At 53.0% G+C, this 13,122-nt stretch overlaps 2 protein-coding genes across 2 annotated transcripts; both read right to left on the reverse strand.

Annotated features, from left to right (window-relative positions):
* Window positions 1–3,392: 3,392 nt before the first annotated feature.
* Window positions 3,393–7,514, reverse strand: HOXD12 (homeobox D12). The gene is made up of 3 exons (XM_028510008.2): window positions 7,108–7,514; window positions 5,639–7,023; window positions 3,393–5,492 (listed from the first exon to the last, which is right to left on the reverse strand). Exons 2-3 carry the CDS (start codon window positions 6,210–6,212, stop codon window positions 5,254–5,256), a joined length of 813 nt encoding a protein of 270 aa, XP_028365809.1. The 5' UTR covers window positions 6,213–7,023; window positions 7,108–7,514; the 3' UTR covers window positions 3,393–5,253.
* A 2,327-nt stretch (window positions 7,515–9,841) lies between these two features.
* Window positions 9,842–13,122, reverse strand: HOXD13 (homeobox D13). The gene is made up of 2 exons (XM_028509252.2): window positions 12,333–13,122; window positions 9,842–11,585 (listed from the first exon to the last, which is right to left on the reverse strand). Exons 1-2 carry the CDS (start codon window positions 13,105–13,107, stop codon window positions 11,335–11,337), a joined length of 1,026 nt encoding a protein of 341 aa, XP_028365053.1. The 5' UTR covers window positions 13,108–13,122; the 3' UTR covers window positions 9,842–11,334.

The following is a 13,122-nucleotide window of genomic DNA, read 5'->3' on the forward strand; positions in this document are numbered from 1 at the left end:
AGCCCATCTCACATCCAGCCCCCTCCCTGCGTTCGGAGCCTCCCCAAGGCCTACACATCCGCCACGTCTCCCCCAGTCTCCTTCAGTGCCCTTGGGCCAGCACAGTTGCACAGTCACTGCACCACCCTCTCCGCAAGTCCTTTGCTTGGGGCGGGGGTGCGGTGTCTCTCAGCAGTTATTGCCTCCTTGCTTGAGTCCCTCTATGCCACTTGGCCCTAAGGACCCCCTGTCCACTCACCCCAAGGCCTCACTTTCCTAGGTGGTCGGTCACTTTGTCCCTCTTCCCAAGCCTGGGGGTCCAGGCAAGGCCAGACCTCCCACCTCTGGAAGAGCCAGTGCTTTCCAAAGGTAACATTAGGCTCTCGGAAAGAACCTTCCCAAAACCCAAATTCCAGAATGCAGGATAGGAAGTTGCCCCTCTCCCCAGGATTCCTCTGCCCAAGCAACCAGAGCACTGGGTTCTGGGGCTCAGCCCTGTACCCAGAGCCAGCAGCTCAGGCTCGAAGCTGGCTCCCTCCCTGGCCCCCGCCACTGCAATGCCCAAGAGGTGAGCTCCGCCAGCCACCTCGACAGACAGATAAGGTGGGCGATGGGAGCTCATATCTATTTTCTGGCTGATGTCCCCCTCTTCCTCTTTTTCTCCTCCCTTCCCCTTTTCCTTCCACTCTCCCCTCTCTCCCCGCTCCTACCTCTGCTTCCCTCCGAATAGAGCTCAAACTGGTCGGTGGCGACTGGAGGGTGAGGAATCTCCCCCGCCCCCACAACTGTTCATCCCTGTGTGCACCCTCCTGGAATCTGGCACCGTCGCCCACATTCCAGCTTGTCCCCTTCTCCTCAGCCCAGACCTCCAACACGGTTATCTGCCTCCCCATCTCCATCCCTGGCCCGAGCCCCTTCCTTCGGGCTCCTAGTCGACGCCCCCGGATCTCTCTCCTAAAATGGCTCCCGGGACACTGCACGCTGCCCTGCGGCGGCTCGGACCCGGGGCGGCCGCGCGGGGCCCCGCGCCGGGTCTTCCTGTGTCCAGGGCACGCGAAATTCTCTGTACGGGGTGGGGCGCAGGCATGCCGCTACCCCCAAAGTGGAGCCTGCTGACCGCCTAAGAGGGAAATGGGGAGGACGAACCATTCAAGTTCAACGACATGGCGATGGCGGCTTCGGCTGGAGCCGCGCTTTGGCGGGGGAGGGCTCGCCATCTGCGGCAGCGGGCTGGTGTACGGGGAAAGGAGCCCGCGGGCCCCCCACTGCGCATTTACAAGGACCCCCGCCCCCACACCCAAGCCAGGGCTTTCGTTCTGGGCCAGGCACGCTTAGTCTTTTGACTCCAGCTCTGTCCTCGATCTTCACCCCAAACCCCAGGAAAGCGGCAACCTCCCAACGCTCTTGTCCCGCTCGAGAACCTACCGTGAAGACGCCGGCGCTGTGGCCTTGTCCTTTGCCTGCGGCCCCACTCGAAGCGCAGGGAGCGCACCGGACCCTCCCGGAACAGCCAGCAGCTCCGCGAGTGATAGCTTCCCGAGCAGCGCCCGGACGCGATGCGGTAATTTCGAGCCACCCAAGATAAGACACTAACTTGACCTTAACTTTGTCAGGGCGCCCCTGGTATCTGGAGAACGTGAACAGACACTGTCTGGCAGCTCTCGTAAAAGCTGACTGGGGAAGGGATTCTGAGTCATTTCATTTATTGCCACTACAGTTCTGCAAGAAAGCTTTTCCTCCCTGCCAAACTTTAATTATTTATGCTCGTTTAGGAAACGAAAGAAGAGGAGAAAAGCGGAGAAAACACCCAGAGCCAGTCCCTTCCTGCAGAGCCTTCGGAATGGGCTTCCTGAGTCAAGTGACTGGAGAACAACAACAACAACAACAACAACAAAAATATGTGGGGAGATCACCTTTGTCCAAGGAGATAGGATAGGCGCCTTGGCCCCCACCCCACCTCCCACTAAGGTGGGTGTATGCAGCTGGGAGAGGCAGGGTGAAGGGGCAACCCCCCTACTATCACACATGAATATTTACAACGGTTCTGGATTTGTCCTCCACTCCAACCCCCACCCTGGCCTCCCGGAAGCCTCCCTAACCCGCCTCCCTTGGGGAGAGCCCCCAGGCCTTAAAAGCGCCTGGTAGGCCCTCTGAACTCGCAGCCGATTGAATGCCAGACGAAGCCGGTTTTTTCCTCGTTTAAAAACCTTTTTCTTGGTAAAGAGGCCTGTCTGGACTGCAGCATTTCGGAGAACGCATTTGTCTTTGTGCGAGGGAATGTTGAGCACTCCGATTTCAGCATCCTTTCACTCTGGCGTTTGTTTCTTATGGTGAATTTCGTCGTGGCTCCAAATCCCTCCCGGGATTTCGGCTAGGAAGGGAGAGAGGACACCGCTGCCTTTGTATTTGTGCGGATCAGAAAAGGGATAGATTTGAAAAACATTGCCAAAGCCATAAGAGATGGACAGGATTTTACACTTAGAATAATTTCAATCTCTTTGGGGAATGGTCTCCACGAATATCTCTTCCCATCCTACACCCCAGGCTAAAGAGAAAGAACACGGTGATTTAATTGTATACAAATGAAAGACATGGCCTTGGCGTGTTGTCTCCGGTCCTGGATTTAAGTCTGGGTTTCCTAGACCGTTACCCAGCCCTTCCAACCTGAGGTCTGAGTTTGGCTTCAGCCTTTGTTTGGATGTTTTGAGACCTAGCTCTGGGTACCACGGTACCACCACCTCCCTGAGCCCCACAAGACCAGAAACATTTCTAAAGATAAGGCCTCCACAGCTTCTTGGTTCCTTTTTCCTCTGTTGTGTTTTTTAAAAGGAGCTGTTTAAAAAATATTTTTAAAGTACACATCAAGTTCGCTTGAGGGAAGAGGATTTGGAGCCATTGAATACTCAGTATTAGAGATTCAGCAGTTTTGTGAATTGTCCCACTTACTAAAAGCTAGCGATTCTCTACTTTCCATCTCTGAGCCAGCTGGAGCTGGGGTCTGCAAGAGGACGGTGAGCTTAGCAGGTCCTAGCTTCCCCAGCCTGAGCTAGAGTTTCTGAGGGCCCAGGGGTGCAGAGGCCACATTTCTCAAGAGAGTTTGCTGGGCTGCAGGCAGAGGTGCCAGTTTGGAGGTTTTCAACAGGACATAGCCCTTTCCAGAGAAGCCCATGGCACAGAGAGATGTTTGTATGAAAATCTGAGGAACCTCATATCTTGGCAGCCCCCCCGCCCCCCGCACAACAACAAGCTTTCAAGTTTGAGAGTTTAGGCAAAATATAGAAGCCCCTGACTGCCATAAGCTGAGGGTTTGCTTAGTGTGTGAAACACACTGAAATCTGTCCATGAATCCTCCTCTTCGGATATTTTTGTTCGGACACATTTTGTTCATAGGCTTTTATACACCATTTCCTGACTGACTTGGAAGACATTTTCTCATTTAATGGACAGTCAAGTCAGTACCTACAGTGAAACTACAATCAGAAAAGAAAAAAAATTAATTTCATGGCCTGAAAAACATTAGCAGGGAATCCGAAACATTTTTGAAAAATCAACATCAGTCCCTTGACAGCTTCGCTGGGACCTGGATATTTATTTCCACTCAAAACATTTCTATGTGTCTGATATATACAAGCTATTGTTTTTGACACAATCAAAATAAAACAAAACATGCATGACAACTATTAGGTAGCAGAGAAAATGCAATTAGTCTAAACATCAACTAAGGTCAGTTGGGCTGAGGCTCAGGAACTCCTTGTGAGGTGCCCACTTTAGATCCAGGGCCTGGTCCTCCACTGAAAATAAATCATTGGACTTTGGGAAGGAATCTTGTACCCTTTGGCTGTTGTTCATATTGCTAGGAGTTGGGGGCGCTACTTCTCAGGAGATGGAAAAGAAGCAGGGATAGTAGGAATTTGAGGGGGGGGGACTTGGGTTCACTGAAGTTAAGGCAGGATACCCCAGCACACCTAGGACAACTCCATCTGGCGTCCTGGAACCCCAGTCTCCACAAAGCAAGCTTAGCAGGGCCCACCACCTTGCATGCTCCGCAAGGGCAGGCCAGAAATGGCCTCAAAAAGGGTACAGTGGTTGAGCCCCTGGTGGAGTTGGCAGGTGATGGAGAAGAAGAGGGGAACTTCCGCTCCTCTCTACTTGGTCAAGAGCAGCTAAGAGGGGCTGAGGATCTGAGGGGCTTCCTTTCTTGCCCACGCACTGCCTGGTGGAGGAGGAGATTTCACTTCTCCCTGCGGTGGCTCATTACTAGAATTCAAGAAAGAAAGACATGTTGACACCTTTACCCACCTTGACAGGAAAGCCATATTTACAGTCAGAATATAGGGCCCCCCCTTGCTCACTCCCTTCTCCTGCCCCTTGACATTTTCCTCTTTTCTACTGCAGCCCAGCCTGAAAGCAGACTAGCAGCTCCTCATCAGAGCTCAGCTCTGGAGTCCAGTTACCCAGCACAGGGCTCTGGCTGAGGCATGTGCAAAGAGGTGAGAGAAGTAGGGGAGTTTTACCAGTCTTGGCTGGGAAGTGCAGTTTGCCATGGAACCCCAGCCTCCCTTGCCCATTCCTGGGAAGGAAGCATCCAGTCCATTTCACCCAGCTGGAGGAGCCAGTCCACCTTGAACTCTGAGTTGTCTCCGAGTTTGTGTGGCCACACTCCCTCCCCTTTCCTCCCAAGATCAGAAGGTCTAGGGTGGCTTTTGTCCTCTCAAACCAGCCAGGGCGGACAGAGGGTGGTGGTGATGGCACACTTTCCTTTCTCCAGCATCACGATTCTGGCTTTGCCATAAGGGGCTTTGGCTGCAAAGAGACACAATCGTGCCCACAGCCCTTTTCCACTTCGCCCTGGAGCCCTTTCTAAATTCAGTTCCACTCTGAGTTCTAGTTAGGTGTCTGCTAAATGCAGAAAGAATGGGGAGAAGGAAAACGGGAGACTAGGCAAAAGCAGAAATCTTAGTAAAAGGGAACTGGAGTGAGACCAGGTGTAAACGCCTTAGCCAAAAGCAAAGACAAGGTGACCCCACGACCCCAGTGGAGAACCCTCCACGCCAAGGTTGTGCTGCAACTTCCACAGCCCCTTCCGGAAAAAGGAAAACCTGAAGGCATTACTGGCCAGGTCTCCAAATCTCCTACTGGCTTTTGGGGCCGCAGTCAGAGCAGGAGGGTACCTAGGATCAGCTGAGGAGTGGAAGGAAAAGCCCCAGTCCCAGATCTTCCTCTACGCCAGACTTGGGCTCAAAGAAGCAGAACCGGCCTCCGCCAGGCCAGGGATCAGTATAGCGCCAGCGCCTGCTCGCGCAGCACCACGCGCTTCTTCTTCATACGACGGTTCTGGAACCAGATTTTGACCTGCTGGTCGCTGAGGTTCAGCCTGTTGGACAATTCCTTGCGTTTCTGCCGGTTGATGAATTCGTTGAGGAGGAATTCATTCTCCAGCTCCGCGATCTGCTGCTTCGTGTAGGGTTTCCGCTTCTTGCGGGCCCTCCCGGGGGCCGCCCCCCACGGCAGGCCTGCAACACAGCCCCAACCCAAGTCAGCCCAGCCCGCTCCCTGTTGCCTGCCCACCCCCGGAGGCTCCCTCCCCCCACACACTGTACCCTGCATCCCACCTCCCATTCCGGCCCTGACTGGCCCGGGGAGCATGGCCACCGTTTACCGTCGGGCAGCGAAGGTCGCAGGCAAGAAGCGACGCCTGCTGCCTGCATTGTCATGTTCAAGTTGAGCGGGCCCTTGGCGTCGTCCTTGAAGCCGGCGGCGCAGGGGGTCCCCTCAAGCAGGGCCGCAGAGCCTGGCGCGGCACGGCCCACACCCGCGTAGTCGTACTTGGTCGATTTGAGACCAGCGGCCGCGGGGACCAGGCTAGACTCGGGGGCAAAGGGCGGCCGCGAACGGCCACGCTCCTCAGGCCCGGCGGCCACGTCGGGCGTATAAAACTTGGCCTGCTCTTCGGGTCTGTCCTTGGCGCCCAGGGGCTGCAGGCCAAGAGGCCCGGAGCCAGCCAGGTAGGGTTGCGAGAAGCTGCCGAAGGCGGTGGCACCGGCAGGCTGCGCTGGGGCGCAGGAGGCGGGCGTGGTGGCCCAGGGCAGCGCGCCGCGAGGGTATGAGATGGGGGGAAGTGCGGCCAACTGGCCTCCATTCGGCCGCAGGTTGGAGAAGTAGAAGGAGTCAGGCGACTGCAGATTCAGAAGCGAGCCCACATAGCCCGCTCTGTAGAGACTGCGCTCACACATCTCCAACAAAGGGCTTCGGCTGTGCTCGCAGCAGTATTTAGTTACAACCGGGAATAAGAGGACAGGCTCAGACGATTGGACGAAACTTTGCCTGCAGGTTCTTCAAAGCCGGTCATTTCAGCACCGCCTACATCCCCCCGACCCGTTTTCCCCCCCTTCAGGGTATTATGATAACACCCGCAATATTCGAGGGCGAAGGACAAGCCTGCCAGGCAGAGCCAAGGCACGTTGAGCTGAAGGTGAAACGTCTGCAAGTTTCCAGGCCCAGTGTCAGGAGCTGGGAACATCAGCCATAGGGTGCCTTTGCCCAAGTGTCCCTTGGGACACTTTTTGGTCTTGATTAGCCTTGCACTCCCGTTTTTCGCTGCTTACCTGGGCCAGGCTTGCTCCTACTAGCTTTAAGTTGCAGCTGAGGCCTTTCCAGTACGGAGTGAGTCTCAGTTTGTCCAAAGATCCTGTGGTCTGGTGGGGCCACCAGCTTTGTCCCTAGACCTGAGCAATGGTACTCTTAACCCATCCCTCCCAGTCCCATCTCTGTGGAGAGAGCTCTTCACAGGATATCTCACAGCGAAGACCCACGAACTGCCTGAGCCCTGGGTCCCAGGCTGCAGGCACAGTCCCAGAGGTTTACTGATTGAGAAGTGCATCACAAACTCTCCCGAGTTTGGTGCCTAGGAAGGAAGCTTCACACCACTCCTGGGTGCTTCTTCATGGCCAAGCCTTGTACTCCTGGAGAGGCCTGGACCGGGCAGCAGGATTGGCCAAATGTTACATTCCTTTTATAGCCAGGAGTCACCTTGGCGACTACATCCTGCAAACCAGAAGTCCAAGGTGTTCATCCACTCTGTGGCAGGCGGAACAGGCCGAGCTTCTCCCCTCTCCCACCACCCCCAACCTGGTGTGGAAGGAGAGAAGAGTCAGAGCCACCGGTCGGGAACAGCGGGGCACACCGAGGAAGAGGGCTGGCAGCATTCCTCCCTCATAGCCTCCGGGGCCGCGGGAGGCTGGCGGGTTCCGGGGTCTGGAGAACACGGAGGTGGGCGGGGCAGCGCTCTGCTGCCGGGAGCATTGTGGCAACCCCCACAGCAGGCCCTGGGTCTAGTCTAGCCAGAGGGCCAGGGGTCCTCCTCCGGTGCCTCGGGTCCCAAGACCCCCAGCGACCCGGTGGCTGGAGCCCGCCCCAGCCCGCAGCCCGCCTCGCGGTCCCCGAGCCAAGCTGGAATTGGTTAGACCGCCAGCTCCGGCACTGAGACCACACAGGCGCCGCCGGAGGGCAAAGCTGACCACCGCGCTGCGACTTTATTGTGTGAGTTATGGCGACCAATTGGGCGGCTCTGGGGAACGCAATCGGCCTCTTCCTCCCGCTCTAGGGCGGGGGTAGGGGGTGGGGTGGGCAAGTCCAGGGCTCTTCAAGACTCTGTCAGTTTCCTTAGGAACTCAGACGGAGACGCACGCCACTCCCCGTTCTTTCACGATGGGGAGGGGGTGGTAGACGCAAGCTGCTATCTCAGTTCCTAGGGACTTAGGAGACCTGGGCTCTCACTTTGGGAAACTCGCTTTGTTTTTAAGGAGCTACAGCCTCCCCAGGTCCGTAAGCTCCAGCTCCATTCGTCTCTGCCGCCTCTCTCCCCTCCTCCCGTTTCAGTCTATAGAGATTCTCCCGTATTCCCAAGTCTACTCGGGACCCTTAGGCAGTCCCACAGCTGCGGTTGGCCTCTGGGGACTAAAGATAGGAAGGGACTAAGTGAGAAACAGAAAAAGATAGAACAAATTAGACTCCCTTCATTTCTCCTTGGCTCAGAACGGTACCCAGCCACCACCTCATCTCTTGAGTTTATGATTTCCGAGGTCCAGCAGGCAAAGTTGTATGCGTGGAGCTGGGAGCTGGGAGCTGGGGGCAGGGAACAAGGGAGGCAAGTGGTGGTGTGTGGGGCGCGGGGCGGGGGGGCGTGGAGGCTGGAGCCTCGGCTGGTAAACTGGAGAATGGGAAAGGAAATTTCGCCGCGGAGCTAAACCGCGAGCTCTGCCAATGCCTCCAACTGCCCAGGAGATGGCGAGCGAGCTCCACGCCTGACGTGGAGCAGCTACACGGTCAAGATCAACAGTGAAGGGCGACGCAGCCGGCCTGGGGTCCTCAGCCCCTGCGGTCACGGCCTGCTGCCAGGCGCGGCCTAGCGTCTCGGAAAGCCGGAGATCTGGCGACAAGACTGGCCGGGGCTTCGAGGCCAGAGGGACTCGGCAGGGTGCCAGACGGGGGGGGGGGGGCACGGAAGCGTCGCAGCACCCCCCCCCCCCCTTTGTCTGGCGGTGTGTCCCGGCTCCAAAGCCTCCTTCGCCTCTTGAATCACGAGCAAACACGCGAGCCTTGATTCTCCACCAGCGGCGCTCGAAACCTACTGGGTTTCGGAGGCGCTGTCCTTCCGGGCTCTCAGTCTCCACGTGAAGGAAGAGGAGCTCCACTGGGAGCTCCTCTGCCCGAAGCTCCCAGTGCATCGTGGCTTCCCGCGGGCCTCCTTTGCAACGCCTAGCCCACCGACCCGTTCCTCTCCCCCCCGCCCCCGGAATATAAAAGGAATTCATATAAATAACAAAGTTCATCTGTTACTGATTTAGCCTTCAATTCAAATTCCACCGGGAGAGTGTTTGAGCGCAGTTTTAATCTTCAGCAAACTTCCCATTTCTCTTAGGCAGAGGGAAACTGACAGGGAAACTACAGTTGAAAGAAAAACCTCGAGGCAATTCCCTCCATCCACTTACAGGAAACCTGACAAATGGACCCGAGAAATGGGCCTCGGAGTTTGGAAGTTACAAAAAGGAAGGGGGGGGGGCACGACGACGATGGGAAAACAAGGGAAAACAGGCCTATTTCGGTTGAAAGCGCATCTTGTGAGAAAAACAGCAAATTTAGTAATTCTTCACAAAGTGGAAGGTCGGGACGGTATGGCCCCATTTTCTCCAGAGATTGACTTATGGTCACCTCTCTCTCTCTCTCTCTCTCTCTCTCTCTCTCTCGCCTCTCGTTTCTCCCCTCTGTGCGAATGTCTCTGTCTCTCGCTCATTATTAACACGGAGTTGACTGCCCCGCAATCAGTTGCAAGATATGAGAGAAATCAAGCCGGCTAGAGAAAACGAAAGTAGCTTCGAACCTGTGATCTCTCTTTCTCCGGCAAATACTCAAGGACTCCTCCCGCCAGAAGAGTTTACATATTGTGTGAGGTTTTAAACATTTGTATTAAGCTCACATATCAAAAAGTTAGCAACCACTAAACTAATTGATTGTGCTTGGGTGCTAACAACGAAGAGGCAACCTATTCCTAAACAGCCATTTCCCTGAGAGGCAAAACGAAAGTTCGTAGTGCCTAAAAATTGCGCCTAGAGGTTTAGGCTGTATAATTATGGTTTCAGCCTGCAACTGCTTTGTGCAGGGTGCCGGGAGAAGGCGATAAGGCATAAGCTGAAATGTTTCCTTTTTAATTGCCAAATATGGATATGTCTAATTTTAAGACCTTCCTAGAGTAGATATTTATTACAGCCTTTCTAGGAAGAAAACCTCCAAATGAGCACGTTTTTCTGTACCTGGGCACATACATATTGATTTTAAAAATGAAATTGTTTGAATAAATTGGTAATATTGAAAGGGAAGTAAAATTTTATTGGAGATGTTTTTGAGGTGGTCTGGTAAAAATATCATTTTAGACACCACAAGTTATATCCTCATTTAGAGACATTACTATTTATGTTAAAGCCTTGGAAAAGTGGGGAGGAGTGGCAGAAGTGGAGAGCCTACAGGTTTCAGAGACCAGAAATAGTGTTGAGTTTTCTTTATATATAGGGAACAGCATAGTGTTTCAGATAACAAGATTTTACAATAAATAAGAACAGTTTCTAGAGTCAACACAAGCTTGGGAGAGAAAACAAATGTATAGAGACTCAGAGGAAATAAGAGAGTTCTGTTTATTTGCATCTCCCTAGGAGTAAAAAGTGATTTTTAAATGCCTGAAGCACTGCTCACATATCCCAGCTCACAGACATTTCATCTACAAAAATAATCTCTCAGTTGTATAAATATGCAGCACTTTAAAAGTAGTTATCACTTTCAGAAACATTTTTTTTTCTTCTTGGACCTTAGAGCTCCACAATTTTTGCATTTGTTAGGTGTTTTACAGCTTCAAGAAAGGCCCAATTCATTTGTTCTGACAGTCAAGTTCTTCACTGGGTTCTGGATGAAAGTTCCCACCCATGTGGCCATGGGTGGGAACTTTTTTAGGGGATGGAAGATATGGCCTCAATTTTAGTTCCACAGACTGGAGGCCAAGGAGAGGGGGTGGATTTATACCATTCACAATTGCAACCATTTAAGTATTTGCATCTAGAGCTGGGGTAATGAAGGCATCCATGAGGACACATTATTTTCAAATTAAAGATTGTAAAAGCACAAATCTGCAAGGTATGTTAAACATATACAACAGAAAGTGAAAGACTCGAAGTCAGAAAGATTGTCTTCATTTCAATACCAATACAAACCCTATTTAATAAGGTAGCTGCTTTTAAAGCCATAACAGTACCTCTAGCCTCCTGTTTTTAGCATTTCCAGTGACTCTTGAGTACTGCCTGCCCAGAGCTGTTTTCACTTGCCTCGGGGCAACTGCTGAGAGCTAATGATTCAATTACCTAATCACAGGATATGAATGACTGCAAATCGCTCTGTGTTAATGGATTATGAAGATAATCAGTGCTGGAAACAGGCATATAAAGTAACTAAAAAAATAAAATCCTAAAATGAAAATGAATGACATTTCTGAAATTCATGGGACAGGGGTATTCAAAAATACTTCAAGTCCTTTATACTGGCCTGGAGGGAGAAACAGAACACTGAAAACATCATAAAAATAAACCTAGAAAAGAAAAAAATCAATAATAAACAAGTAAACAGAACTACAAAGTCGGGTAGGGTAGCAAAAAGTTTTAGAGCCAGATAAGTGGAAGAGAGAAAAACAATTCACAAAGTTTGCCATTACTGGCTGGGGGGTGGGGAGAATTAAATACATATTCAAGTCTTTCCAAAGGTCTTTTGGAGACAACGGAAAGCATTTCAACAGCTCTGTGGCCAAGCTGGTCCACATCAAGAGACAGTATCTTTGAGCTTGGAGACAATTTTCTTATCTTTCACTCTTCGGTTCTGAAACCAAATGGTCACTTGTCTTTCAGATAGGTTTGTGGCAGCCGAGATCCGCCGCCTCTTGTCCTTGTTAATGAACTTGTTAATGGCATATTCGTTCTCCAGTTCTTTGAGCTGCAGTTTGGTGTAGGGCACCCTCTTCTTCCTCCCCCGACGGTAGACACACATGTCTGGCTGATTTAGAGCCACATCCCCTGGTATAAAGAACAGAACGGAAAAAATTAGACCAGAATATCCAGAGCACCCAGCTAGGGACTGTGTATGTATGTCTGGAGGGGCTACAGGGACTAAAGAAAACCAGGCTATTTACTAATTGTGTTATTATTATTTATACAGATATTATTTATGTTATTAAAGAAGGATTATTTACACTTCAAAGTGAAGGCCTATTTGATGGATCATCATGGTTTCTCAAACCAGCATCTTAACAAGTCTGCAATTTTATGGCGTGGTTATTGAGAATGCTCATAAGGACAGTTTCTGCAAATACTGGTGGTATACATACAAACCATACACAGACTTTTTTTAAAAGTACAGGCTGTTTGTTCAAGCTTTGATTTCTTGTATTCCTGTGTTTGAAATTTGTGAGCTTTAGTGGTTACTTTGGGACATTCATGTCCTTGAAAAGTAGGGCCCAATTCTGTGACACCTCTTTGGGGAGGAGACCAAGGCCTGACTGAGCAAAGGGCATGCAAAGACCTTCAACTTTAGGAGAAAAACAGGCTTGTGCCCGTACACAAGAAAAAAGTGGTGAGGGGGGCAGTTTAAACCAAAGGAGGAATTTGCAGATTTCATTCTAACTGGAGGAACTGTTCCACAACCCTGGTTGGGCAAAGGAGGACTGGCGCCTACTCCCAAGTAGGGACATACACTCCAAGTCCTTTCTTTTCCTTCTTCCCTTTCCCGCTGTGCTGCCCGCTTTTCCCCCCCAAAGTCCTTACCTGGAAAGGATGATTTCCAAAAGTGGGAGCCCTGTGGCTGGTCCTTGGCGCAGTACACCTGGCTGTTCCACCCGTTGGCCAGCGTCCAGGACTGGTAGCCCTCCATTGAGATGTACGCCTCGTGCCGAGGCTCCCCGGAGCCGAAGGTAGACACCATGTCGATATAGCCAGGCACGTGCTGGTAGGGGCTCGTGTAGCCCTGGTAGAAGGACACCTCTTTGGCTCGAGCCGGTACCTCATTTGCTGGTACGCTGCTGCTTGCCAAGCCCGACACGTCCATGTACTTCTCCACCGGGAAGCCTCCCAGGGAGGAGTGCGGCGACGACTTGAGAGCATTTTGCTGTAAGCCCACACCGTGCGACATGCGGCAGCTATAGTAGCCGTTACCGAAGTGGTAGCCGTAGCCCAGAGCTGGGGCGCCCGGGGGCGCTGTAGCGGCCGTGCCCGGGGCAGGGCACTCTTTGGCGGAGGGAGCCTCCGGGCGCGCTGCGACCACAGCCGAAGATGACGACGATGAGGCGGAGCCCGCGCGCTCAGATGTCCCAGGGTATGCGAAACCCGAGGCGGCCGCTGCCGCCGCAGCTGCCGCCGCCGCCGCCGCCGCCGCACGCCCAGAGTGTGTCCCAGCGAACACTGGCGCCGAGAGGAAGCCGCGACACTGGCCGGGCGCTGCCGCCGCCACAGATGAGGAGGAGGAAGAGGAGGCCGGAGCCGCCCCGGCGGCCCCACCGTCCGTCCGCAGCCCGTCCATGTCCCAGCTCCCGGCGCGGCTCATGGCCCGGCCTGGCCG

The sequence above is a fragment of the Phyllostomus discolor genome, chromosome 4 (genome assembly GCF_004126475.2).
Source record: "Phyllostomus discolor isolate MPI-MPIP mPhyDis1 chromosome 4, mPhyDis1.pri.v3, whole genome shotgun sequence".
NCBI classification, from domain to species: domain Eukaryota; kingdom Metazoa; phylum Chordata; class Mammalia; order Chiroptera; family Phyllostomidae; genus Phyllostomus; species Phyllostomus discolor.